Below are 28,000 nucleotides of genomic sequence, written 5' to 3' on the forward strand. Positions count from 1 at the left end.
GCTAGCTTGACAGTTGACTGGAAAGCGACCAGATGGAATTCCGCACTGGCTTATTAACAGATTCCACACATTTTACGTTGTATCGCGCACATTTTTAGCGGACTTTCCTGCTCACAAACAGCCGTGGCGTGACTACAAGAGCCTGTCTGTGAACCGGGACAGAAGCGGTCAAGACATTTAAGGATACCCCACCAGACATCCTCCCTCTGTAGGTATCATTTGTAGCTGTCGAAGAGCAATAGCTCGAGATGGGTGTAGCCTTGTTAAATCACGGTTAACGCGGCCTTTTGTGTTATTTACTGCCGACTTCCTTACGAGTTCTTATTCCTCTAAACACTTTAGTTCACGTCTTCTTTAATTCTTCAGCAGCACAAATGCAGTGTGTGTTTTTTGTGTGTGTTTTTCCTCCTTGCTGTGTTACTTTAGACGACCAGCGTCATGCTAGCGAGGACGAAAGCATTGCAGCTTCCGGTAACATTTCACAATAAAGCCTGTCAAACTCTGTCTAGTGCTCAAACTATTACTTAATTCTTTAGAAAGTAATCAATTAACAGTTTGAGACAAAAATGTCAATATGGACGTCTTTCATTTTTACCTACATTTTGTAGATGTAATATCAATATATTAATATTATTTTACAGCCATAGTCTGAGTCCATTTGTAATGCAGTGAACATGTTATGTTTAAGATGCTCTAAATCTGCTCTGCTCTTATTTCTAAAGCACAACTATCTGAACTATTATATTAACCTTTGTTGACTCTGCTCATTACAGGAACCTCTCCTGATGAAGCAACTCTATTAGTAATAAGCTTATAATGTATGGGAGGTGGGGATACTTCATACCTGTAACTGGTCACTTTGTGGCATACAGTCAGCCATGTTTCTCTAAGCAGGTGGAGGTGCAGCAGGTGGGAGCAGCTCTGACTACCAACAGCAAAGAGCTGTAACTGAATCTTTATTGTGTCTGTAAACGGCAGTGAAGTGCATCAAATACGGGCAGGCATCAGGGTCTGTTGTGGTATCGGGTTGCTCCTGCGTAGGGACAGTTGAGACCCCAAAAAGCCCTGAACGGTTATGAATTGTATTAGATTCAAGGCTGTAGTGTTTGAAGCTTAACCATTCCTCCTTGAATACTCAGATTCCAGTTGAATCGTGAATGGCTACCTCTGCATTCCGATACAGTCGAGACACAAACCAAAGCTGCTCAGAGTATTTAGGAAAGTGCGTGAAACCTGTTTAACTATTGCAGGCTGACATGCAGCTGTGACAGGTAACTTTCCTGTTACACCGGAATGACTTACGGTAAATTAGTCACCAAAAGGTATAATCGTCCTAAACGGAGCAGCTGGCTGTGTGTACCACACTAAGTCCTTTACATAACATTTCGTCTGACTCATGGAACATTTAGTAACAGCTGCAGCAACAGGGTGGAAATATTAGCCGTTGTTTACAATATGATCGGATTAGAAAGCAGGGGAGTTCCCCTCTTTTGATCGCTGCTTCCTCATCGCTCGCTTATCCTTTGACAAATATTGACTGGAGCTGTGTGGGCATGACGTAATCTGATGATAACGTGTATTATTGGAAGTGAATGCATCATGTTAAAGGGACTGAAGTGTGTTTTTAAGAGAGTCTGAATTGCCCGACGGTACTTGAAGTATTTTGTGCGCTCAGCAGCTTTCCTCCCGGACGTTGTGAGGTATCTTGTTCATTCTTCTTCTTCTTCATTCTTTGCTGTGCAGAAGCAGTGAATCGAGGTTCCTTCAGCCTCTTCTGTCTTAGACAGTGACATCCAACTGGATCAGCGTTTTGGACACGGGGGAAGAATGCGATGCCCTTTTACATTCCTGGATGAGGATTAGCAGTCACAAGTTCTCTGCCTGGCCTGGCCTAGGTCGTGAAGGCCACTGCTGCCTTTTTAAAATGCTCACACTCATTCACAGACCAAACTCCCTCCCTGTCCGAAGACCCCCGTCACTTTTTGCAGGAATATTTAAGTCGTAAATTGATTTTTAGAACGATTAAAATTGCCATTTTTCCACACGCAACAACAGAACACACTGTTGTCGTTGCCTGCTCCTTTATGTGTCCTGCATGTGTGTGTGTTCTCCAGGTCCCTGAGGCGCGTGTGTGTGTGTGTGTGTGCCCACCATGCCGCTGTTTGGTAAATCCCACAAGAGTCCGGCGGACATCGTCAGGACGCTGAAGGAAAACATGGCCATCCTGGTGAAACAGGACAAGAAGACAGACAAGGTAGAGACGGGCAAGGGTGTTTCCAGGGGCCCCTAAGGTGACGGCCCTCTTTGAAATTAGACCATGGACCAGCCTGGGCCTGTCACCCTCTCACACACACACACACACACATATATAAACTGTAGCCATATGAGCAAAGTTCAGGCTCAAGTCAGTTTCAGATTTCAGCTCTCTCCCCGTCTCTGTTCTCCAGGCGTCTGAGGAGGTGTCCAAGTGTCTGGTGTCCATGAAGGAGATCCTGTACGGCAGCAACGACAAGGAGCCTCACACCGAGACGGTGGCCCAGCTGGCCCAGGAGCTGTACAACAGCGGCCTGCTGCTGTCGCTGGTGGAAAACCTGCAGGTCATCGAGTTCGAGGTGAGCAGAGGGCCGAGGGTGCGGTCGCCCCGTGTCTTCAGCCGCGGAAGGGAAAGGAAACGATGAAGCGTTGACGTGTTTTTATTTTCGTGCTTCCAGGGGAAGAAGGACGTGTGTCAGATCTTCAACAACATCCTGAGGAGGCAGATTGGGACGCGGAGCCCCACCGTCGAATATTTATGCTCCCACCAAGAGGTCCTCTTCATACTGCTGAAAGGGTGAGACACACACAGAGGACGTACTCTACAGAGTCGGATGGCTTCCAGAGAGGTGACACAAACGCTCTCTCTGCGTTTTGAAGGTACGAGACTTCGCAGGTCGCGTTGAACTGTGGGATCATGCTGAGGGAGTGCATCCGCCACGAGCCGCTCGCCAAGATAGTTCTCCAGTCGGATCAGTTCAACAGCTTCTTCCACTACGTGGAGATGTCCACCTTCGACATCGCCTCCGACGCCTTCGCCACCTTCAAGGTACCTCGGGGTCAAACCAGAAACTGTGGAAAACATCTGCAGGACAGCGGTTTGAGTCGCGGCGTTTTGTAATGTTTAGTTCCAACGTGTTCCCGTCTTTATTCGCAGGATCTCCTGACGAGACACAAAGTGCTTGTGGCTGAATACCTTGAACAGCACTACGATGCCGTGAGTGACGCGCAACTCCAGTTTTTTTTTTTTAACTTGTTTTGGTGTTTTTAATTTGCTGAACTTCTTTGAGGGCAAATGGACGAATATTCAAACCACAGGCAACCAGACATTCAGCAAGCATTCCCAAATTCCATCTGTTAATAATAATAATGATCCACCCGTTTGTTATGTAATCTATGATAAAATGTGTTTCTAATGTCACTGCAGGTGTTTGCAGACTATGAGAAGCTGCTGCACTCTGAGAACTACGTCACCAAGAGGCAGTCTCTAAAGGTCTGATTTGTACATCATTATGAATGAATGAATGAAATTTATTTATAGAGCGCTTTTCACAGACATAACATCACAAAGTGCCCAACAGAGCAGACATTTAAAAGCATAAAAAACACAATGTGACCCTAGGGTCAATAAATTACATACACAGAGACAAATTAAAAATAAATAAAAATAAACACATTATACACGTGTGTGTGTGTGTGTGTGTATATATTTTGATTGTCTCTCCTCCAGCTCCTGGGCGAGCTGTTGTTGGACAGACATAACTTCACGGTGATGACGCGCTACATCAGCAAGCCTGAGAATCTCAAGCTGATGATGAATCTGCTGCGAGACAAGAGCCCCAACATCCAGTTTGAGGCCTTCCATGTCTTCAAGGTAACACCACCAACACAACACGCGTGCATGTAAACGCAGCACATGTCCAGCAATAAACATTGTTTTTCGTCGTCCCCGTCCTTCAGGTATTTGTCGCCAACCCCAACAAGACGCAGCCCATCATCGACATCCTGCTCAAGAACCAGACCAAGCTGATCGACTTCCTGAGCAACTTCCAGAAGGACCGCACAGACGACGAGCAGTTCAACGACGAGAAGACCTACCTCATCAAACAGATCCGGGATCTGAAGAAACCGGCCTCCTAGAGGAGCGCGGCTTTTTATTCGATAGGGAGACGTAGAAGAAAACAACACATTAACAATAACAGTTATTCTATTTTAAAGACGTTATTTGCCTTTGGTTCATTTAAAACTCGTGCACCAGTAGTTCTCAATCACTGATCTTTTCTTTTGTACATTTCTTTTGCCCTTTCATCTGTAGCATGTAGCGCCACAACTCCAGGTGTCGGAGGAAGCGGATTAGCTCTGTTGGGAGAATCACAGTCACCAGATCCTCTGTTAGTCGCAGCACGCGTGTTGATTTTTAACTCTTTAAATGAAGTAGCCGCAAATCCATAAAACAACAAACATATGAATAATTTCTGCTTCTTTTTTTCGTCTTTTAGCGGGATCAACATGTCCAGTCGGGATCAGCCAACAACACATTCTCAGTCTAACAAAGTAATAACCAGTAGCCTTCTCCAGAAACCGAGAATAGAGGGAACTGGTTAAATAAATCTCAACTGTAGTAATATTTGAAGTCTTTGACATGAAGGGCCTTCTTAATGAACTGGTACAGCGAGTATCACTGGCCGACAGTACTTTCTGTGTTATATTAAAAACAAATGTTCTTTTTGTTTGTTAATCGTATCAGTTTCCACACTGCTTGAGGGTAATTATGTTTTATATATAGTTTCGTTGTCATGTACAGTTTGTGGTTCGTACGCCTGCAGCGAGCGATGACACGTTAACGGGAGGCAGCCGTAAAGATGGCCGCTCGTGTCTTTGTTTCTTCTCTCTCTGTACTGTGACGAAGTGTTCTGCTCTGATGTTAGAAAGGAGAAGAGTCAGAGGTGCCTTTTTGGTTTTGGTGTGTTTTCTTCTTTTTGTATTTGACAGCATCTTTCCAGGGGGAGCTTAGTTATTGCGTCGATATGCTCTGGATAAGAACATATGTTGTGATTGAGCAGTGAACCTCTTTAACTCGCTATATTTGAGTTTGTAACTTAAACTTTTATATTTGACTCCGAAATGAAAAATCATAATTCCATTTTCCATTAGGGTTACTTTGAGCTCCCACAGAAGTTTTATGTTTAAATCTCTTTATTTCGGACTCTAAACAGTACATTTGAAGACTAACACTCGAACAGAAAGTAGTGGAGTGCAGCTGGGTGACAGGAACAATTATAAACTTGTGAACGGACATTCTGCCTTCGCTTTTCTGCCGTAAAATAAACCGCTTTTTATTTGACGCTGTAACCTGTGACACATCTTCCTAGTGTCCTCTCTCTGATAGCAGCCACCTCGATGCTGTTGTACCACATTCACGACAAATAAAAGGATGGGAATTCATGCTGTGTGTGTTTATTTGTTTCCAGGCAGGTGCTGTACAGCTCTTTCATTTTCTAAACTTTATTCTCCTTCAAAGATGCATTAACTTACTTTAAACACCAAAGCACACAGTTTTTTTGGATGAAATGAATGACACCAGAGTAAAGCTTTGTAATCCAGCTCCTTCCTTAAAGCTGCTTTATGCATCATATCAATACATCTGTAATATAATCACGAGTAAAATACACTCGGCTCTTCCTAATAGTTTCCTTCTGAGGTCAGTGGTCCAACATAGAGGCAGCCCAGCGATCAGGGTCACGACACCGATCCCAGGTATGAAAGGGCGAATAAATAAAACGATGTGCGGCGCAGACTTAACGTTCAGATTTCTCCCAGTTCTCCCAGTTCCCTGTAGCGGTGCATCTGTCCGTCTGCGGCCAGCGTTCAGCTGACAGCAGGTGAGTCGTGGGATCTGTTGGCGCACAGCTTCTTGTTGCTGGGACTCTCCCGCTCGGCCTGCCTGCTGTGCTTCCCGACATAACCATCTGGAATTAAAAAAAAAAAAGACACAGAGGGTTACTTTTTTGGAGACATGCAAAGACGTCGAGGTTACGAGGTGGGACTCACTGGCGTGGTGCGGAGAGGACGCCGAGGAAACCGAAGGGTTCCTCTGCCACTGTGAAGACAGAACAAAAATGTCACCTCCTTGTCTGCTTTCCTCAGCAGAGAGAGACATCGTCCTCGCGTACTCACTATGAACTTGCTGACGCCTTTCAGGCTGCCGAACCTCAGGTAGGAGATGTCGCCCTTGTGCTTGTCCCGGTCCTGGTCCGTGGTGTAGACGTGCGTGATGCCGGCGCCTCGGATCAGAGGGACGCACTCGTCGCACGGGCATTTGGTCACAAACAGCATGGCGGGCTCCTCCGGTTTGATGGGGCGGGTCCTGAAGGTGAGGGCGTTCTGCTCGGCGTGGATGATGTATCTGTATTTGCGTCTCTGCCGGTCCTCCTGTTTGTAGTCCATCTGGGGGTACTCTGCATAGTGGGAGCCGGCTGGGTAGGCATTGTATCCGCAACCCACCAGGCACAGACACCCCGTTCCATCACTGGCAGCCTGGGACAAGAGAGCAGATCAAAGTGAACTGTATTAAACAGGAATAATGATGCTGTTGTTATTATTACCATGCATTATATTCCCCTGTGCCAGTGCCAGGCCTCTGCTAGTGTGCACACTGACTCAGTGGCACACCTTAACATTAAATGAAAGCATTCGAACAAAGACCTCCACCCATCAGAGGCGACAGAAGCAATGTTAATTGTGCACCTGGGATAATAAAAGAAACAAAGGAAGGAAGGAAGGTGAGCTCACCGACGGTGCTTTGGCCCAGATGACAGCGCCCACACCCACTTTGGGATCCTCTGGAATGAAAACGACAGCTTTGCATAGAAGAGGCTGGTGACAGGAACGCTGTTTTATGACTGTGCCCTTTCAAACATACATTGTAGGGAAAATGCATCCGTTTCCTCGAGTCACTGCCGAGATACTCACACACACAGGAACCGAACGCTGACCTCAGCTATCTGTGTTTGTAATTTAATGAAAAGCTAGTGTGCCGTTTGATAGTGCAACAGATGATGTGTACTGGGGAGAACCCGTCTGTGACAAACAGAAGAACCAATCAGACCTGTTCTATAAGCCAGCAGCCTGGCTTGGATGATGCAGTGGCGAGCCACTTCCTGGGACGGCCCCTCGTGACGGGGAGGCGGCGAGGACTCCGGGGTTGACGGCTGCTCCCTGGGTCACGGGAGCGACACAGTCAACAACAAATAACGGCAAACGCACGGCAGACGCGTGAGGGACCGGCGAGCGTTTTTCTAACCTGTGGAAGCCGTAGCGTGGCTGCGGCACGCCGGCAGCCACCGCGGCCAGAACCTCCACCAGCTCCCTCATGTTGTGTCTCAGGTTGGAGAAGTTCGGCTCCACACAGAAGTTCTCCAGACCCATGCGGGTCAAGATCTCCCGGTGCTGCTCGGACGTCTTGACCAGGAGCCGTCTGGAGAAATCCTTCAGGTGTGTCGTCCGCTCTCTGGAAAAGCAGGAAGAACGTCTTACATGCAACACAGCTACGGTTCATCGACGAGTTGTGATGCAAAGGACAGTTACCTGTTGAAGAGCTCCTCTGTGTTCAGCCCCGGTTCATCGTCGGCCATTCTCTCCACGAAATCACACTCCCGGGACGTCTTATCCACAAACTGAGCCAGGCCGGGCGCCAGCGGCTGCAGCAGCACGCAGATGTGGGGACGGCTGTTGGACTTCAGCCTCGCCGCCGCCACGGCGTCCAGTGCGGCCTCCTCCGTGATGCGGTCAGGTGGGCCGAGGGAGCTTGGGTGGTCTGCGGAGGCGGGCATCAGCATGCTGACCTCAGGGTCTCCGGGCCAGAAGGAGAGCTGACTGACCCCAGCTGGAAGAAGAGAAAGAAACCTCCTTAGACCTCAGACTTAAGATCTTAGAACTTGGCACACAAGCTCAGTAATGGATTTAGGAAGCGCTGTTGCAACCCAATCATACTTTGAACCCCCTCCCCCCCGTCTCCTCACCGTTGATGATCATCTTGAGGCAGGAGGCGCAGGGCCTCCGCGAGAAGTACAACTGACAGTCAGCCAAGCAGGCGCCATGTTGGATGATGGCCGCCTGTCCTGCGTGGAGCTCGGGTCCTGAACAGTGGAGTCCCACCACCTTGCTGTCCCGCACCACCACCAGACCCGTCCCGCGGATCTAGAACATGACAGATGTCATCACTGAACATCGAGAACGCTCGAGTGCTGCAGCCTACGATAACTCACTGTCCCACAACTGTGTGTGTTCCATTAAACCCACCTCACGCTGGTCCTCTTCTTCAGATTGCTCTTGCGGGAACAGCTCCATCCACAAACTCAACAAGGTGAACAGGTTTACCTCCGACAGCCTGGGGCCAGGACCTGGAGGACAGCCAAGTGGACTCATTCAGCTGGACACACGTAAACAATACATTTTGGCTGCTGTCACGTATGCCACTTGCTTTTCTGAGGTAATCATGGTTATTGACAAGCTGCTACCATAAACATTCTAGATGTAGCTGCTATATTAGACAAGAAAAGCCCTTTAAAGAAGGGACATTCAGGTGTAACTGCAGTAATTACAGATCAGCTGCTCACACATCAGCTGTTTTATGTCATCACAGAGGTGTTGCTAAACAATCACAACACGAGCTATTCCTCCATCTGGCTCACCTTGTAGTCTGCCGTCAGTCTGAGCGCTACTGTCTCTCGTATCGCGACCCGGTGTGGACTGGCCCGCATCGGCTCGGTTCCTCAGCTCGCTTCCTTCCATTCAATCAGGCTAACCGACACTTCCTACGTGTTACATGTAACATGTTCTGCACGCAAGAACTGACCTTACATCAGTTCCTGTCGCGGCTAGTGGTTGGTTGCTTCAAAAACGTCCGGTTCGTGCCGCAATAACCTCTGACGTAACAAAGAGGGCGGGGCAACGATAAGTAAGTCGTTTAACACCAGTTTGTTCCAGCAGGTGGCAGCAGAGTATCGCGATATCCTACATCACCATATAACTGCTGCTTTTATGACACTTCTATTACACTATGAAGTATAGTATGACACACCAAAGAATGTGTATACAATAAGAATGAACTGATAAGAGACTACTCTAGTGCAAAGAAAACCACGACATGGAAACAAAGCAGAGTTTGAGTTATTTATTTCTTCAGACTTGTGATTCCATAACTAAATATACGTATAGAAAAACATGTCAATTATGTAACCGCAGAAAAACAGTCGTAAAGATCGCAGTACTTTAGTGCTGATCACCTCAAAGTAAACCATGGTGCTGAACCAAATAAATATAAACTTGTCCTATGTAAATAAAATATAAACAAAGTACAGTAAAATACACTTTAATCTTCATACAATAAGCAGAACAATCAGATTTCTTTCATCTAAAACTAAAACTTGCTCCTAATTCCGCTAAAGAACAGAAACCTCAATTCATCTGGAGTTGTTTTCTCACCTGAATGATACTCTGATTTGATGATAAACAGAGTTCCTACTTACCAGCAAGCTCAGACCAAATCAAACTGCTTGTCTCAAGCCTCTGAATGGAGAAATAGAAACCTCACAAAACGAAACCGATCTGACAAGTCAGCTGACCTGGCCAATCACACTCTTTAACAACTCACCATAAGTAATGAACCAGGACCTGCAGGCAGTTATTGGTCATCATAAAGCCAAGCTGACAGAATATCAACAAAACATCTCACGGTTTAATCACGCACGTTCATATTGCTTTTCAGCCTGCAGTGTATTGTGCTTTAAAATGTGATTAAATGACAGAGGAATCATTCAGGATTCATTTTGGTCTCACTGAGTTGCCCCTTTGTTTCTTTGCAGTCACCCCGATAACACAAACAGATGGAAACAGACACCGTGGATCAGTTTGTTGGAGGTCCCAGAGTAATAAAAAAAATATAGAAAGCGTCTGCAACAACAAGCCATCTGCCTCCGATACATGAAAAGTAAAAGCGACTTTAAATTGAAACTTCCAACACATCCAAGAGCTACTTTTGCTGTAAATTGATGCGTTTCGGTAAAGTGGTTCTTGTGTCCTGGCCAGATTAAGTCAAAGCTCTTCTTCCAGGTGCCAGACACAGAGTCTGTCCTCTGAACCAGGTCTTTGGTCTCCCAAATGAATGAATGAATGAATGTCAGAAAAAAAGTGAGCACTGGCCGAGAGAACAAGCAAAAATTCAAGTAAAGCGTGTAGAGCGCTCAATGCAGCGAGACAGAAATAAAAACCTCCACAGGAATTGGCCAAAGAGCTGACTGCCGATAAAAGCAGCTTAAAATTCCAGTCCCGATAGAGAACGCTGCTTATCCGCCTCGGTAAATATGAAAATAAACGCTTCAAGAAAGCTTTATTTTCGGGATGTGATGCGACCTGATGTTTGTGGAGCAGCGACGCGGTGACGTCAGAGTACCGCTCAGTTCTTGAAGGCCCCGCAGCGGCTGGCTTTGCTGATGAACTCTTTGAGCATCGCTCCGTCCACCTGCCAGAAGGCGTCGGTCTGAGTCACCCGAGTGAGGTGGTTCACGCAGAAACGGAAACAAAACACTTCCAGGTCCTAGAAAAAGAGAAACAACACCAGACAGGGCGATGAGTTTGTAAAACGGCGTTGGTTTCATGGAGATTTATTTGAACTATATGAAAAATATCTGTAAAAGTAGGGTGAACCTCTACAGTATAGGAGCACAGCGTGCCTGGACTGTACCTCAGCGTCGTATCGTATGGCGGCAGACAGCAAGGTGAAGGCGTTTTCGACGTTGATCCCTCTCTTGATGATCTGCTGACACAGTCGTTTCAGGCGGTTCTCACAGTAAGAGGTGGCGAGGTCCAACAGGCCTGCAGCCAACACACACACACACACACACACGTATGAATCGAAGCCACACGAATGAGAAAACGGAGCGTTTGACACATGCGCGTGCTGACCGATGGCGTCCTCGGGTGGAAGGTCGACGGCGTCCGTGTAGAGGAACTGGAGGAAGGATCTGTAGACGGGGTAAGAGAACTGGCCGATCTCGATCACGTCCTGCTGATCCTCCGTCCACTGGGAGCGAAACATGGACCGGAAATGCTCACACCTGCTCACAACACACAATACCTGTCGTGAACAAATGGCTGAACCTAAAAATCACAATTGTTTGGGATGCCGGACTGGTGTGCATGGGACAACAACTGCTTTTATTCGGGGTTATATCTACGTCTTAACTGCACGCGGGACACGCACCTGATCTTCAGCACAGCTTTGTGAACGTGAATGCACTTGCCGTCGACGTTGAACTTGAGGTCGGCCGTCTCCGGGCTGTCGAACTCTTTCCTCAGAGCCTCCGCCACGGTCGTGAAGCCGTCGTGCTCTGGAATAAAACGGAGAGCGATGAATGGAGTTTAAGGTCACGTTGTTGAGAACAGATCTCACGATGTCAGCGAAGAAAGGCTGCGGATCAACACCCTCTCTCTCTCTCTCTCTCTATTTCTCACCCATAGTCATGAGCCTCCACATGACGGAGGGCGTGGCGAAGCAGGCGAAGACGTCGTCGGTGGTGGAGAAGTGCGTGAGGTGTGGCACGACGATGGACTGACCCCGACACTGACCCCACATATACACCTGGAGGGTAAAACATGATCATGGCTGACTGAACACACAGGCTCACTTAAAATAATTGGGACAAAACTGAGAAACACTCAATCCTGCCACAAAAAAAAAAGCCTATTATACAAACTCTGAAGCCAAATCCACTCACATATGAATACATAAGGAGCCATCGTAGACAAGATGAATTGCATATGTACCTGACCGCTTTGGGTCTTGGCTGCTGACGTATGTGTTGAATGGCAAGCTGCGACCTCGACAATCCTGAACACAGAGAGTGTTCATGTCCCGTTACAGCCGCAACAAGAAAGGGTTTTGTTATTGTCGTTGACGAGCTCCTTTTGCACACTGACGACTACTTAAGACCAGGAGAGGAAAAGGTACGAGGGGGGGGGGGGGGGGGGAGGAAATGAGGACAGGAAACAGGAAGTAGAAGTCGAAACAGGATGGGAGGAATCTGCCTCTTCTCCAAACACAAAGACATCAGCGCCTCACCGCTCTTTGTCCGCCATGATCGGCACCGGGGTGAGGTGGTTGCTCTTGTTGCCGGTCCCCAGCTGACCGTAGGTGTTGGCTCCCCAGGAGTACAGCAGCCCTTCGTCGGTCAGTGCCAGGCAGTGGCTGTTGCCCGACACAACCTGGGAAACAGGGAACGGTTGAGTCATGCATAGAGACTCCCCCCCCCCCCCCCCCCCGCCCAACATCCCCAGTCAGCATTACATTGGGTTGTCGCCCTTACCTGTTGCATGCACAGCTCCTGGAGAGCGGTGAGGCGGCAAGGAGTCAGCTGGTTCCCATTGTTTCCGATACCCAGCTGTCCGTTACCATTATAGCCCCAGCCATAGACCTAAATAAACACAAACAACTTTTACGCTATGAAGTTCAGTTTTTTTTTTCTCCGCGGGGATCGTGAAGATTTCCCGTCGCGCCGGCGTCACCTCTCCGTTGTCGATCAGAGCCATGGAGGAGGTCTGCCCGCACGTGATGCCGACCGCGGTCTTGCCCTGCAGGCTGCCGGTGACCTTCCTGGGGTGGGGCTGGTTGGCCGTGGAGCCCGAGCCAATCTGGCCACAGTTGTTGTAACCCCAGGCGAAGACCTGGAGGGGCGGGGAGGCAGGTCAGGAGCAGGGACGCAACACAAATCTTTCATGGTCGGGTTGTAGCGCCAGGAAAGGCACAACCAGATTCTGCTGTAATGTCAACAACATTTCTTCGGTGGAAAGAAAAGAGCGCCGTGTGACTAACCCTGAGACAGTTTCACATCTTATTTTTGTATAATATTAACACAACACTGTCAAATGTACGACTGTAGAGTTAGTATTTAACATGGGAGCAGCCTTTCCTGCTTGCCACACACACACACACACACACACTAATTAAGCGCTAGCTTAATGCCTTGGGGTTAAGAATAAGCTGCTTAGGCCGACACTAGCACAGCAGGAGGTAGCTACGTCAAGGTTTTCACGTGACCCGTCTTAAACTAAATATGGAACACAAACATACTAGTGTATGTAGATATGCTTGTGTCGTGTTTATCTCTATTTAATTAAATTATGGGGCAAACCGTGCTACACTTGTCTCACATGGGAACGACAACATTCAGGTGTTTATGTCTCTAGAACGATTACATTTGACACAAAGTGACTTCATTATTGTATGTGTTTTACCGATCATTTTTGGCACATGAAGCTGGAAATTAAACATGTAAATAAACACGCCTTTAAAAAACAATAACGGCTACCTCTCCATCCAGAGTGAGGGCCATGGAGTGATGCGAGCCACACGCCACTTCTCTCACTTTCTTGTTCTGCGGGCTGGCGGCGACCGGCAGCGGGGACAGTCCCTGGGTGGTCGTCCCGTTCCCCAGCTGACTGTAGCCGTTGTGCCCCCAAGCAAACAGCTGCCCGTCTGCGGTAAACAAACACAGAGAGGACCAGCAGAGTCCAAGGCTTGACAATCCAGAGTCTAAGCTCAAATACAGGTATGATTCACAGGCTGAGTGATTTACATAGCTTGCATAAGTAAGTACCGACCTTCTGTCGCCAACAGGACATGAGGTCCACTTCCATAGCTGAGGTCGGCTACCTTCTTCCCCCGCAGGAAGTCCAGTTTCTTTGGCACAACGGTGCTCAGACTGTCTCCTGTGCCGAGGCAGCTGCTGCAGTTCAACCCAAACACAAAAACCTGGGAAATAATAACACACAAATCAAGATAAAAGAAGGTTTTTGTTACCGGAACTGTATGTAGAACAAATAAAACGGCCAAGAACACAACAAGGAGTTTGTTTGAACACACGGCCCTCACCTCATTGGCATGTGTGATGTAGATGGCCTCATTGGCAGAGCTTCCAAACACACAGGCCTGTCGAACCGTGGCCAGCTCCTCGGTGCTCAGCAGAGAGAACAGGGGCCACTTACTGACGTCCACCATGGCTCCTGTGGAACTCAGCCTTCCTTGTTGGGGAGCAGCGGTCAGGGCCGACGGGGGAGAGGAGGGAGGACCACGAGGGGGAGGAGGTGATGCTGGAGGAGGTGGGGAGCAAGAAGCGGAACCATCCCTGCTGACACTACAGAGAAGAAGAAGAAGAAGAAGACGTCTGCAGAAGACTGATATGATGACAGACAGATGCACGCATAGTTACATGCAAATAAGTCCGTTATTCAGCCAAATGAGAGAATCAGAAGTTAAAGAAACTAACTTTATTCTCTGACAGTAATAATTGTGATGTTAACTGCATCGCAGCAAGCTAACGGGCACTGAAGCGCACGGTCAACGACTAGCTGGTGGCTTAGTGCCTGAGCTCTTCCTACCTAAAGCATCGCTCCATGACAACTGAGAAGAGACAAACAGACACATATTTCATTACAGCAATCAATATCACTATCAGTACAAATATCCCACGTCTGTAATATATAGAGTGGTGTAAAGTTACCCGACTGAAAACGTCTCCACGGTGTCAACAGTACAGCTGCTTCTCTAAACTGTTGTGGTTGTTTTGAGTACAGCGACTTCTTCGTCGCTTTTATTTCCGGTAGAGTAGACTGCATGGGTGAGTGTTGCTGCCCCCCTCCGGTCATTGGTTGAACTGCTGTTCCAAAAAGTTATTGTTTATGTCCATGTTTTGGGGGGGGGAAAGCAAAACACCATTGGCACCCAAGCTCAGACAGAACAATGTACAATTTATTATTATTAAATCAAATGTTTGATGCACATCAGCATGAGCAACAAAAAAAAAAAAGCACACCAGTTTTGTGACTTTTGCAATTATTGAATGTGTAGAAAGTTGCCTTCAAGTCAAGACAACTCCATACAGCACATGCTTGCATTTAGGATCTAAAATAAAAAGTGAACCCACCTAAACTATCTTTCTATGTACTTGTAGTTCTGCTTGACAACCAGCAGATGGAGTACTACCACATACATCTGGGCTCATCGGCCTTTGATGTGCTGAATTATGTGCAAGTGCTTCTTTGTCTGTTTCTGCTGAAAGTAGTTTAAAAAAAGGGATTAAAACCGAACATTTTGCATTTGAAGTTCTTTATATTCAGTGTACAAAGTATGAAGTATTTTGTGGAGGTAAGGTTAAAAACTGACCGCCTGACAATCACGCTAAGTGACACAAATCAAACACACCCACGTTGTTGCGTTAAAACAGGTGCATGCTGGTACTAGCCAAAATACAAAATGCTAAGGCTGAGTGGACTGTGGTTTTAGTGAGACCAGGACCGGTTTTAGTGGGACCAGGAGGCTGAGTGGACTGGTTCGGCTGTTTATTTTGCAGTGGGAATGAAGAAGCAGAGAAGTTGAGCCTGGACCAGATTGAGGAGGACTTCTTCACGACTCGCAGAACGACGTTCGGACAGGTGAGTAAACCTAGAAACGTATTCATGGATGTGAAGAAGTCATAGAGGTCCAATTTACTTGGGGAGTTTAATTTAGCTTAATTGTTAACAATATAACCTCTGTAAAGGTGGAGACATCATTTATGGTTGGTTATGCATGTATTATTGTACACATTTCGTTATAACCATTGCAATATGTTATAATTGAATACAAAAATGTATTATAGTCCCTTTTCATATCAGCCATTTTGACATGTCATAGCACGGTAAACACAGGTGTAATTGATCAACTTAATTAAGGTACCATTCTAATTTGTGTGTCATAGCCATTCCGGTGAGCCAACATGTACAATACCTTAATTAATCTTATTAATTACACCTGTGTTTGTCCTGCAATGGCATGTGAAAAGGGCCTATTGCGTTGGAGCTGTTTAATACAAAATTACACAATGACGTGTCTTGTATCTGTGATATATTTTTGTCATTTTACACTTGCTTGAGTCAAATTTCTTTCACGTAACAGTACTTTTACTTGAGCAAAGTAACGTTACTACTAGCACTCTTCCTGCAGATTTTATGTTTCTTTCCCAATTTGTTACCAAACATAAAGGTCGCGACTGTTTCAAAGGTCTGTCCATGCTGTCGGCAATAACATTCAGACAGAGAAATAAGTAGAAAACAAAGAGAAGCAACAGGTCGCATTTATGTAGAATGATAATACAAGTTTTTATTCAAGAAAGAAGCTTTCGATCTATCCTGCAATCAGACGTATAATGAGTTGAGGAGCTTTGGAATCTTTCTGATGTAAATCATCTCTCTAAGTGTTGTAATTAATATTCACCTCTTTTCTGGTTCATTTGCATTTTATGAATTCCCACTCTGCAAGCGTCACTCTCACATTTCAGTGTTTTGCTTCCTCCTTTTTCCCCTCCCCGTGTTTTTATTTTGCACCCTTCTTCCTCCTCGTTCACCTTCGTCCTCCTTTTCCAGCTACACACACACACACACACACACACACACACACACATACAGCTGTTTGCTGGTTGGAGCCGAAGCCTCTCTGCACACAGATGATATTGTGCCCCGTGATGACAGCAATGCTGCAGCCTTGAGCTCCTCAGAACAATGCAAATTGTTAACAGAGTATTGGGAAAAAAATGTGCCAGTCGTCCTGCCGTAATGAGTGTTTGCATCCCTTATGTATGGTGCTTGTTGTGATTCAAATGTCACAATATACAAGACTACATGAGCAGGAGACGTGTTGTTTGTTCGTATGTTGAGAGTGCATGTTTCTTTTCCTAAATTCCCAGGTCCGCACCTTCATTTCTACCAGCTCAGAGGGGGATTTTGTTATCCCACTGCAAACATCAAAGGCACGTTATACATGAAAGTCGGTTCCTTTTCCCTCAGCAAAGCTGCTGTTTTGGGGTTAAGGTTTCGTAATGGACCGAATCGCAGGCAAATGAGCCACAACGTCCACAGAATGTGTGGTGTGTTTTAAAAGCCTTTCGGGGAAAACGCTCTAAGGGACTTGATGGATGTGCTGGACAGATTTGTCTGTCTAAAACGTATCCTATCATTCACTGGAATTGAATTATCTATCTCAGTGAAACGTAGACACACGATGTGACTTTGGTGATTTATTATCCGCAAACAAAATGAAGTCCATTTATTGCTTTTCGTTGTGGTGTTGTTAGTTGAATCGGTTTGAAACACTAACTGCTATTACAGTCCAGAGAGCTCGCATGCATACTCAACAGCTGCGTACTGATAAGGTTTCTCGGGGTGTGTTGGTATTGTGCGAATGTGGATTCAGCACCACGGACAGCGCCACTGCAGCGTTTTCAGCTCCGTTTCCCGCAATGAGTGTGCTTGACAGCCAACAACTGAGATAAGCTTTTAACCACTTCATTTGTGGTCGTTTGAAAGTCTGCAAAAATGCACCAAGCAGCACTTAAATCAAATCCACAACATTTCAACCCTAATAAGTTCAACCGTCGACCATATCGTGCAAGCCGAGCTGACTAGAAGACCCCAGTAACGGGAGTCGTGCAACAGGTGTGTAAATGTGCCGAGAGAAAAGGCGCCATGGAACTGCCAGGTTTCTGGAGTTTGGAGTAAAGCCCGATGCGAAGAGGGGAGCGCTCGTAAAACAGCAGTAAAGAGAGACACGGGTATGTGGTGGACTCGTAGTGGCGCTATCTCGCCCCCCTCCCCCAAAAAATCTTTCCGGTTACGGTTTACATCCAGTCGGTCCAGAATGATGCTGACGGTGTGGGAACCACGTGTCAACGTCACTGCAGGTCCTCTCAGTGCAGGGCTGCATCAAGCTACACAGCCAAACCGGAGGTTACAATTTCCTTCAGAATAAAAGTCGAGGGCAAACCAGACCGCTCTTTTTTCAAAGAAAAAGAGCTCGGGCAATAGACAGAGCTCTATAGGTTGGGTAAACACAATTGTTTTGGAGGTATAGCCTTCCGACAACAGAGTCATACATACTGCAACATTTTGTAATCTTTCCATGTAAACTGGCACTTTTATCAACAGTTATATTTTTGAGACCTATACTTTTCATTTGATTGTTGAAACATGCGTATTCGGAAAATATACCTGTACCTGTCAGGTACACCTGTATAAGTGAATACATATAAATAAATAACTTTAGTAACCAATTTAACCTATTGGCTGTAAGAACATGAAAATAATTCAAATTGCAAAAACAAATAGAGAGAAATTGTGATTGTTTGGTATTTTGTTTTGAAGATGCCAAACGGAAATGTTTTTTTGTTGAATCGCTCCCACATTCCTGGTTCGGTAGAGATAGTCAGTGCACCTCCTTGCGCCTCACCGGCCGTTGGTCGTTTTGAGCGCTGCTGAAGAAGACGCTGAAGCACCAGAGGAGCGCGAGAGGACCACGAGCCGGACCCGGTCGTCTTCTTCTTCTTCTTCTTCTAATTGTTCTCATCTAGTTTCTGGAGTAGTAGAGGCACAGTCCAGCAGCTTCTTTTCATCAGCAAGGTGAGGAAGAGGAAGAGGAGGCAGACAGCAGTATCTTGGCGCATTGGAGCTTATGGATTATTGAGAAGTGGAGGCCGAAACGCGGATCAAATATTCACAAGGACTTTTGAAAGAGGAAAAGTGGGATAGTGCGGAGATCCCCCGCGGTGATTCACCTGCCCGGTTCAGCGCCACATGCGCGCTCACTGACCAGAGACCTGAGAACCAGCGCTGCTGGGGAACGATTCTGCATCTCGCGCGTGTGTGTATAGTGTGTCTGAGTGTGTGTCTGAGTGTGTGTGTGTGTGTTTGGAAAGGAGCCCCCCTGCTGCAGTACTTGTCTGCTGTAGCCTACTGGCACTGGGATGCCACCGACTTGCTGACGGACTCCTGGTATATCCGCACCCTCCCCTCCTCCCCCCTCCCGCACGGACGGACGCACCGACCCCTGCGATCCCCACTAATATGCAATGGTTTTTTGTGCAGAAGCCGACAGCTGCCGCGTACCGCCGACTCCACGCTAGCGCCGCCGCATGCCTGTCCGCCGCTGCCGCTCCTCTCCCCGCGCCGCGCGGCAGACGACGCCATTTGAAGTGGAGCGCTCGGGGGCTTTTCACGCCGCGGCGGCCGGGCAGCGGCAGCAGCAGCAGCGACATATCCTCCGCCGCTGAGGACCACCGGCCGCTGGGGCAGCCAGAGGCGGAGACCGCGGAGAAAAGCGCAGCGGCGGCAGCTCTTTTCCTACCGCACGAGGACGACTTCGACGCGGAATACGTGCGGCTGCTGATCTCCGGGCTTGTTGAGGAACCAGGCGAGAAACCGGGCTACGAGCCGGGATTCCAGCTCTTATTCTTGTCTATGGTGCAGATTGGGAGGACGAAGCACCGCCGAACTGAGCCCAACAGCTGGCCGGCTCTGCTGGCACGCAAACAGGGGGGCGGACCAGCCCCCATGCGGTGGGTGAATTTTAGGCTGCCGCATCCGGAGCGCCTCTCGTCCCCCACCTCCTCTTCCTCCTCTTCCTCCTCCCCCGTCTCGGCCAAATCCATGCGGTTTATTTGGAACAACATTTTCAGCAAAGGATCGCATATGCTGCAGTGTCTTTGTGGCAGGAGCCTCAAGAAAAACAAGAACCCAACTGGTGAGTTTGTTGTGTGTGTGTGTGCCTCTCTCTCTCTCTCTTTCTGTGCGTGTACGTGCCTGTGCGGGGATGATAGAGAAAGAGAAATACTTTATTGCGTTTCTGTGTCTGCATACACTCAGGAGTGTGTGTGTGTGTGTGTGTGTGTGTGTGTGTGTGTGTGTGTGTTCCCTCTCGAGACTGCACTGTTCGGCTGGTGTTTCTCTGCAATCGCAGTTGTGCAGCAAGTGAGTGCACTTCAGGGAGGGGAGGGGTGTGTGATTGGGGACAGAGGGAGGGGACAGAGGATAACTTATTAGCACAGAAACTGACTACAGTGGCAGTGCGTGCGAAAAAGAGTGCGTGCTGGGCTTGGCAGAGATGCTGCAGAAAATCAAGTGTAATGCAGTGCAGACCCGTTCAGGCTCAGTAACCTGCATGATTAAACAGCACATGGCCTTATTTAGACTTCCACCGTGCATTCAGTGCCGTGGAACGGGAGAGAGCGTGTTTTGTACTTGTACTTGTGTTTTGTGGCTGCAGACATTTCGGTCAGATCGTGTGGACACAAACATCTCTTCTCATGAGGTTGAAGACCGAAGGTGATGCTGTGTTGCTCAGCAGAGCCCAGAGCTTCTCGGGGGGCTGACTTTAAGGGGTCCTAAAATGTTTATTGCAACTTTTTTTATTTAAGTGAGCTGTTAATTATGGCCATCGTCATACCTGGTGCACCCATCAGCAACATGTCCATCTTCTAAAGTTGGATTTTAGGTGTGGAGATAACTTCAAAGATCAGGGCTGGGAAACCGGTCCGTCACAAGTTCCCTAATTAAGAGTGAGATTCCCTTTAATTCAGGTCTTTTGATTCTAGTCTTGCTCCCTCCGCTCTGAACGAGGGCAGCACAGAGATTGACATTGGCGTTGCAACAGGAAGCGGACGTTGTTGACATTATTATACAATACATATTTACATTGCATCAAAACGTTGGCGTCTGTCTCTTCAACACAATGTTTAGAGAACAGCAGCAGGCCATGAGGCCACTCTCATGAAGTCAGATGGCTGTTAGTGATTATGTTTTGTGAAAATGTTTGCGTGGAGCTATGAGATGCTATCAGAGTGTGGCTGTGTGTCTGTGTGTTTAAGAAGGAGCCTTGAAGCAAAGTAAATTCACAAAAACTGACGGTTGTTAAAAGAGTGAAGTGAAAAGTCTTTGGGGCATCAACAAGCCTGTTTACACACTACTGCAGCTTCGGTCATTGACTGCCTTGTGGCTATAAAGGCACACAACATTCATTTCAAATTGCAACCGTATACTTGCAGGAGACTATAGTTTGAGGCAGATCACCTCTCAGAAACAGATGTATAAGAGGCTACTATAGTTGTAAGTATCTCCTCGAGAGTGCAGCAAAGTATTACGTCTAATCTGTGACGTTTCCTTTGCTTAAATGACTGTTTTCCTCCTCATTGCTGACTGATATGACAATGATTCAACGTACATTTATGAAAGGCTTCTAGGTCTTTCCTGAGAAATACATTTGTACTTCATCAACAAGTATTTCAAGAAAAAAAGGCATGTGTTTGCCTCGTGCGATCGACAAGTAATCTCTGGGGAAAACACTCGAGCAGTAAGGCAAGGCAAGTTTATTTGTATAACACATTTCAACAACAAGGTAATTCAAAGTGCTTCACATTGCCACGGGAGTTCACAGGTAGGACCCAAACGCAAGACCACAGGAGACAGAAGTCAATGGAAACAGGTTTTATTTAGCCTGACTAAGACAGGAAGGTGTGGAGCCCGTGGTCCGACACCCGAGTGGCAGATCGACGGTGTGAGGCCCGTGGCTCGACACCGGAGGGCTGGCAGCTTGACGGCGTGTGTAGTCCGTGTAACACAAGGAGGGCAGAGTGGCGGAGTGTAATCCGTAGAACACAAGGAGGGCAGAGCGGCGGAGTGTAATCCGTAGAACACAACGAGGGCAGCGGCTGCCACGGGGTTGAAGCGGGTGAAAGACGGTACGACCTGACCACCCCAGACTGCAGGACCAGAGTTTATATCGAGACAGGGGACTCATTAGTGGGACCTGAGTCTGGTGTGTCAGGCCGCAGGAGGTGATCAGCTGGAGTGTCCTCAGCTGTGCACAATCACGGGTGTGGCCATGGGAGGTGTCTCGAGGCAGAGGACAAACACAGAGCACATGGCACACAATAACAAACAGGGGAATGACAGGACACCTGAGTAGAGGAGATCAGGGGAAACACACAACGGGTCAGACAGGGATCCTGGATCCTGACACACATAAAACCATTAAAAGCATCAAAACATAAGGCAAAAGAAAAGGAGATTTAAAAACAATTAAGAACATTCATTAAAACATTAAAAAACAGTGTAAGAAATAAAATGCAGTCGTAAAATGCAGAAATGCAGGAAATTGATTAATATATTAATTGAATGTGGTTCAATTAAAGGCAGCAGCAAACAGAAAAGTCTTCAATCTTGATTTAAATGAGCTGAGGGTCTCAGCAAACCTGCAGCTTTCTGGGACTTTGTTCCAGATATGTGGAGCAGAAAAACTGAACGCTGCTTCTCCATGTTTAGTTCTGACTCTGGGAAAAGAAAGTAGACCGGTCCCAGACGACCTGAGGGGTCGGGATGGTTCATAAGGTAGCAGCAGATCAGAGATGTATTTTGGCCCTAAACCATTCAGTGCTTTGTAAACCAACAGCAGGATTTTAAAGTAAATTCTTTGTTGGACAGGAAGCCAGTGCAAAGACCTCAGAACTGGGGTGTTGTGATCCACCCTCCTGGTCTTAGTGCGGACTCGAGCTGCAGCATTCTGAATCAGCTGCAGCTTTCTGACGGACTTTTTACAGAGACCTGTAAACACACCGTTACAGTAGTCCAGTCTGCTGAAGATAAATGCATGGACAAGTTTTTCCAAATCCTGTTGAGACATAAGTCCTCCAATCCTTGATATATTCTTCAGGTGATAGTAGGCTGATTTTGTAATTGTCTTGATATGGCTGTTCAGGTTGAGGTCTGAATCCATAACTACACCTATATTTCTGGCTTGGTTTGTGGGTTTTAACATCAGTGATTGAAGCTGAGCGGTGATTTTCAATTGTTCGTCCTTGGTACCAAAAACAATTACTTCTGTTATCTTTGTTTAATTGAAGAAAATTCTGGCACATCCAGTTGTTGGTTTGTTCAATGCAGTTACCCAGCCCTTGTATGGGATTATAGTCCCCTGGTGACATAGTTATGTAGATTTGTGTGTCGTCTGCATAATTATGATAACACACTTTGTTGTTTTCCATAATCTGAGCTAGTGGAAGCATGTAGATGTTGAACAGAAGAGGCCCCAGTATTGAACCTTGGGGAACACCACATGTCATTTTAGTCAGCTCTGATGTGTAATCAGCCACAGACACAAAGTATTCTCGGTCCTTCAAGTAGGATTCAAACCAGTTAAGTGCTGTGCCAGAGAGTCCCACCCAGATGTTTAGTCTTTCTAGGAGTATGGCATGGTCGACCGTGTCGAATGCAGCACTGAGATCCAGTAACACTAAGACTGAACTTCTGCCATTGTCTATGTTTCAGTGGATGTCGTTGAAAACCTGAACAAGAGCAGTTTCAGTGCTGTGGTGCTGTCGAAAGCCTGACTGGAAAACATCAAAGCAGTTATTTATGGCCAAGAAGGTGGTCAGCTGTTGGAAAACCGCTTTTTCAATTATTTTCCTTAAAAATGGGAGGTTTGATATTGGCCTATAATTTTTCATCGTTGCGGAGTCTAAACTAGCCTTCTTTAGGAGCGGTTTAATAACTGCAGTTTTTAGGGCTTGTGGGAAGACACCTGAGAGAAGGGATGTGTTTACAATTTGTAAAAGATCAGTGGTCATGCAGTTTGAAATATTTTTGAAAAAGTGTGTTGGTAGAATATCCAAGCAGCAGGACTTCAGATGTTGTATAATGTCTTCTAGGCTTCTACGGTCGATTGAATGAAATTGTGTCATGATATTTGAATGGATGTTATTCAGAGATCGGGACAACACATATCCTGTGGTTGGTGTGGAGGCACTGACTGCTTGTCTAATTTTCTGAATTTTGTCAGTAAAAAAGGAGGCAAATTGATTGCATGCCCAAGTGGATTGGAGCTCAGCTGCTACCGACACTGGAGGGTTTGTTAGCCTGTCGACGGTAGCAAATAAGGCGCGTGTGTTGTTCTTGTTTTTGGTTATGATGTCAGAGAAGAATGACTGCCTTGCATTTCTAAGTTCCAAATTATAATTGCGAAGTCTCTCTTTATAGATGTCACAGTGAACCTGGAGATTAGTTTTTCGCCACCTGCGCTCAGCTTTCCGACACTCTCGTTTCTCTATTTTGACCAGCGTAGCATTTCTCCAAGGAGATCTTTGCTTACCCGAGACAACCTTCACTTTAGTGGGTGCAATGGCATCAATAATATTTTTAACTTTAAAATTGAAGCCATCTACAAGCTCATTGACTGAGAGGCAAGAGAGGGCTGGTGTGGAGGAGAACTTCTGAATAAATAGTTCACTGGTGTTTTCAGGGATGTAACGCTTTGTCACAACCTTGGTTTGGACATTTGTGTGCAAGGAGATTGCACTGTCAAAGAAAACACAGAAATGATCAGAGTGCAACATCAGTCACAGCAACCTTGGAAATGTTTACACCTTTGGTGATGATGAGGTCCAGAGTGTGCCCCCTGTTGTGGGTGGGTCCTGTCACATGCTGAGTCAGATCATAGTTATCAAGGACACCACATAGTTCTATAGACTCTCTGTCCTGGGGATTATCAACATGGATATTAAAATCACCAACAAGAACAACACAGTCAAAATCAATACAGATTACAGACAGCAGTTCAGTAAACTCATCAAAGAAGGTTGCACAGTATTTAGGCGGTCTGTAAATGTTTAGGAATAAAGCTTGAGTGGAATTCAGAGCCACATATTCAAAAGAACCAAAATGACCAAAGGACATCTGCTTGCATTGAAGAGAATCATTAAATAAAACAGCAACTCCACCTCCTTTCTTATGCGCTCTTGTTTCGCTCATGAAACTGAAGTTGTGAGGTGTTGATTCAATAAGAACAGCTGCACTGTTATCTTGATTTAACCAAGTTTCAGTTAAAAACAAAATGTCCAGTTTGTGCCGAACAATAAAATCATTGATTAAAAATGTTTTTCCTGACAGAGACCTGACATTTAATAAGCTAAGTTTAATGTGGTTAAAGCTTTCTTTGCCCAATTTATTTGGACAGGCTGACGAGGAATGTATGCTAAGTTTGATAAGTTTGCAGGTTTACTGTTGTTTCTTCGCAGCCTCACCTTTTTCTATAAACTTGCAGGACAGGAATTGAGACAGCTAGCTGCATACAGGGCCCCGACTTTTCCTGGAGAGAGTTATTGGTGTCATTAGCCTTGTAGCCTGGACCCAGAAGATATCAATTCTTTCCTTTATCAGGTAGGGGAGACAGAGGATGGTTGTGGAACCGTCGAGGAGTGTGTTTGGTTCCAGCAATGACCAGCTCTTTCATGTGGTCAGTGAACTCCAGGTGGGGGGAGGATGGGGAGAGTGTGAGAGAGGAAAGGGACCTGGATGGAATTTGCGGGGTGGAAGTAGGTGCTGGGGAGGGAGGTAAAGACTCCTCGTCTAGGAAGGGTGGGGAAAGTGGGAGATCGGAGGCGGTCCCTGATGATGAGGTTGGAGACTCCTCCTTTTGGCTGTCGTTAGGCGGGGGCATCCTTCCCGTAAGGTCTCCATGGCGATGCTGTATGGTTATCTCTTGTTTAGACTCCTCTCTGGTCTTGTCCTTGACAATAAGATGTTAGCACCAAACACAAGCCTCTAATCTTTCAGATTAAAGGTGTAAACAAACAAATCAATATTGATGTGTTGGCGCAGGTGAAAGGACTAATTTGAACAATTGTCCCAAGTGCAAGATTTCCACGGCTTCCTTTCACTGCCTGCCAACACGCTGTTGCCTGCAATTTATAAAGTGGCACATGACTGGCTGTGTTTCTTGTGTCCTCTGGGCTCTTGCGTTTCTGCTTTTATTCCTTTTTATATTGTGCTCCTCTTTGCTTCTTTGATGATTTGGCTTGAAGCTAGAAATGCTGGATTCATGAGAGACACGCGTGCGCTCGTGTGACACGTAAGCAGGGATATTAACCTCCTGTCCCACAGTTAACCTGCAGTTTAAACTCCCTCTTTGAGTGTGTACGATGTCTTTAATGGACAGGCTCCAAGCTGCAGTTTTGTCTTCAGTATACCGATGTTAACGTCGTTTTGAAGTATAATATATGAGCAATAATGTGACTGCAAAATGTCAAGTACATGTTTATTTATACAGTATGTAAAGTTCAGTTCCCACCAGCATCCTGCAGCCGGCCTCATACAGATTTACAGCAGCCGGGACCATTTAGCTGTCACGTTCTCTTTTAATTAAAGGAAACGTTACTGCATGAACTCTCTCCCTGGGAGTTTTAGTGTGTAAGTGTGTGTTTATGCGCGATACACACAGCGGTTGGTGGTGAAATATGGACCTGCTGGAGATGTGGAGGAGGCAGTGTTTCGCTGACTCAGGATTTGTTGCCGTTTTTCCTCTGAATTGCACTATTTAGTTAAAGTCCACTGGCAAGACAGAAATACAGCTTTGTGTCGTGTGGACGTGTGTGTGTGTGTGTGTGTGCATCAGCATGTGTGTGGCCCATTCAGTAAGAAGAAGCAAGCGATAACTTTCACTTTATGTTGTTGGGTAACTATTATATATCAAAGTTGACTTTTCCTTAAACATCGGTTTACAGAGACGCTGGAACTGTGTGAATGGAGTTCCAGTGTTGGGTCTCCTCCAGATGAACCTGCATCAGTATCATTCATTGTTAAAAAGGAATAAGGCACAGTGTAACTCACGGCCCCGTGTCCCATGTGACGTGACCCAGATAGAGATTTTCACCCTTTATAGCCCACATATGCGTGCAGGCCCACGCACACACACACACACACCTCTGGAAAATTGCCATTAAGGCGTCGTGCTTGATATTTTATTCAAACACTGGAGTACAGCAGTGGGGATCGTGTCAACTCGGATCTGTCACTGCGAGTGAAAGGCCCACACATACACACGCATACAGTACACGTTTAATGGTCATCACATTGATATCTTTGGATCAAAAATACCAACGCTGTATGTTCCTCAAGCTTGCAAACAAAGTCAATGTGTCGGTCTGTCTCTCTCCGTCTCGGTTTCTCACTTGCGTGCTGTTACATTGTCCAAAAGTGATGAGATGACAAAATAGTGACAGTCATAGTGATGTGTGTCCTCTAAGGTCACACAGAGGGTTTTGTTGCAGTACTCTCATAGAATCCCTTCTGTGTGTGTGTGTGTGTGTGTGTGTGTGTGTGTGTGTGTGTGTGTGTGTGTGTGTGTGTGTGTGTGTGTGTGTGTGTGTGTGTGTGTGTGTGTGTGTGTGTGTGTGTGTGTGAGAGAGAGAGTGAACTCGTTAGCCCATGTCCTCATTGTCCGAAATACACAGAGTGCAGTAAAAAACATTTTGACTTTGCTTGTCTGGTCTGCTTTCGTCTGAACTCTCATGGACGTCATACTTCACAGACTCACGAGCTGTCGACGAATCACATCCCGTCTCAAACAGATACAGTTTCACACACACAGGTCATTTATACAATGAAACAAAACAGGCCAAACTCAACTGGACTTTGCAGGTAAAAAAAAGACCCAAAATGATCCAGTATTTCACACAAGAGTCTGTGGAGACTGTTTATACTAACTTTATGCTCCATGTATGCTCACTTTGTGTCAGTTAATCGAATTAGATCATGTCACACAGTGACGTTGGAGCTTTGGGGGTAATCCAGTATTAGCTAAATTTATATAAAAACCAAACAGGAAGAAGAACAATGTTGTGTAAATATTGTCAGAGAAGCTTAAACCTGTTGCTGAATTCAGCTTTGACACAGTTACTTGTTTCTGTGAGGGACTATTTCTTTGTCAAACAAATAAAAAGACTCTTGCACGGCTGATTACAGTGTGACTCCGTTCAGCAGTGGAAACACTATAATTTTCCAAATGAGGCAGTGAGTAAAAGGGGAAAGGTGAATGAGAGAGTGTGTGCGTGTGTGTGTGTGTGTGTGTGTGTGTGTGTGTGTGTGTGTGTGTGTGTGTGTGTGTGTGTGTGTTGGACCGTTCTCGCTCCAGGTTTCTGTCAAGAGAGCGTGAGTGCTGAGTGTTATTTCTCCAAGTGTACTTATAAAAAGCAGCCGGGCATCAATGGCTCCACTAAGAAGTGTTTTCGCAGACTGAATGATAAGAAGCAGAGGAACATGTGACAACAGCTCAGTC

The 28,000-nt window shown here is 46.4% G+C and overlaps 4 protein-coding genes across 7 annotated transcripts in view; 2 read left to right on the top strand and 2 right to left on the bottom strand.

The window, feature by feature from the left end:
• Positions 1-19: 19 nt before the first annotated feature.
• cab39l (calcium binding protein 39-like) lies at positions 20-5,478 on the top strand. Of its 2 annotated transcripts, XR_013773100.1 has the most exons (10): positions 20-208; positions 2,115-2,254; positions 2,448-2,612; positions 2,712-2,830; positions 2,914-3,082; positions 3,191-3,250; positions 3,461-3,526; positions 3,764-3,907; positions 3,994-4,424; positions 4,533-5,478. XR_013773100.1 is itself a non-coding variant. In XM_079296368.1 (9 exons), exons 2-9 carry the CDS (start codon positions 2,153-2,155, stop codon positions 4,171-4,173), a joined length of 1,005 nt encoding a protein of 334 aa, XP_079152494.1. In that variant the 5' UTR covers positions 20-208; positions 2,115-2,152; the 3' UTR covers positions 4,174-5,478. The 2 variants fall into 2 exon arrangements, 1 of the variants encoding a protein (XP_079152494.1); XM_079296368.1 differs by having other exon boundaries at positions 3,994-5,478.
• A 144-nt stretch (positions 5,479-5,622) lies between these two features.
• Positions 5,623-8,884, bottom strand: cdadc1 (cytidine and dCMP deaminase domain containing 1). Its single transcript, XM_079296367.1, has 10 exons — positions 8,727-8,884; positions 8,335-8,435; positions 8,055-8,232; positions 7,621-7,918; positions 7,337-7,543; positions 7,142-7,251; positions 6,826-6,875; positions 6,211-6,570; positions 6,085-6,133; positions 5,623-6,002 (listed from the first exon to the last, which is right to left on the bottom strand). Exons 1-10 carry the CDS (start codon positions 8,824-8,826, stop codon positions 5,902-5,904), a joined length of 1,554 nt encoding a protein of 517 aa, XP_079152493.1. The 5' UTR covers positions 8,827-8,884; the 3' UTR covers positions 5,623-5,901.
• A 336-nt stretch (positions 8,885-9,220) lies between these two features.
• rcbtb1 (regulator of chromosome condensation (RCC1) and BTB (POZ) domain containing protein 1) lies at positions 9,221-14,673 on the bottom strand. Of its 3 annotated transcripts, XM_079296668.1 has the most exons (13): positions 14,592-14,673; positions 13,964-14,225; positions 13,693-13,843; positions 13,401-13,567; positions 12,598-12,756; positions 12,399-12,506; positions 12,155-12,297; positions 11,860-11,923; positions 11,548-11,674; positions 11,297-11,423; positions 10,999-11,150; positions 10,778-10,908; positions 9,221-10,630 (listed from the first exon to the last, which is right to left on the bottom strand). In XM_079296668.1, exons 2-13 carry the CDS (start codon positions 14,087-14,089, stop codon positions 10,490-10,492), a joined length of 1,596 nt encoding a protein of 531 aa, XP_079152794.1. In that variant the 5' UTR covers positions 14,090-14,225; positions 14,592-14,673; the 3' UTR covers positions 9,221-10,489. The 3 variants fall into 3 exon arrangements, with proteins under 3 accessions (XP_079152794.1, XP_079152793.1, XP_079152795.1); XM_079296667.1 differs by having other exon boundaries at positions 10,778-11,150; XM_079296669.1 differs by lacking the exon at positions 14,592-14,673 and having other exon boundaries at positions 10,778-11,150; positions 13,964-14,286.
• A 4,872-nt stretch (positions 14,674-19,545) lies between these two features.
• LOC306797377 (fibroblast growth factor 14-like) overlaps positions 19,546-28,000 on the top strand; it is a gene marked incomplete at both ends in the record, with an annotated part of 38,607 nt that continues 30,152 nt past the window's right edge. Inside the window, one exon of the mRNA XM_079296715.1 lies at positions 19,546-19,639. Coding sequence (XP_079152841.1) covers positions 19,546-19,639 — 94 coding nt within the window. The remainder of the gene's footprint in view (positions 19,640-28,000) is intronic.

This window comes from Melanostigma gelatinosum (assembly GCF_949748355.1).
Source record: "Melanostigma gelatinosum genome assembly, chromosome: 24".
Taxonomy (NCBI): domain Eukaryota; kingdom Metazoa; phylum Chordata; class Actinopteri; order Perciformes; family Zoarcidae; genus Melanostigma; species Melanostigma gelatinosum.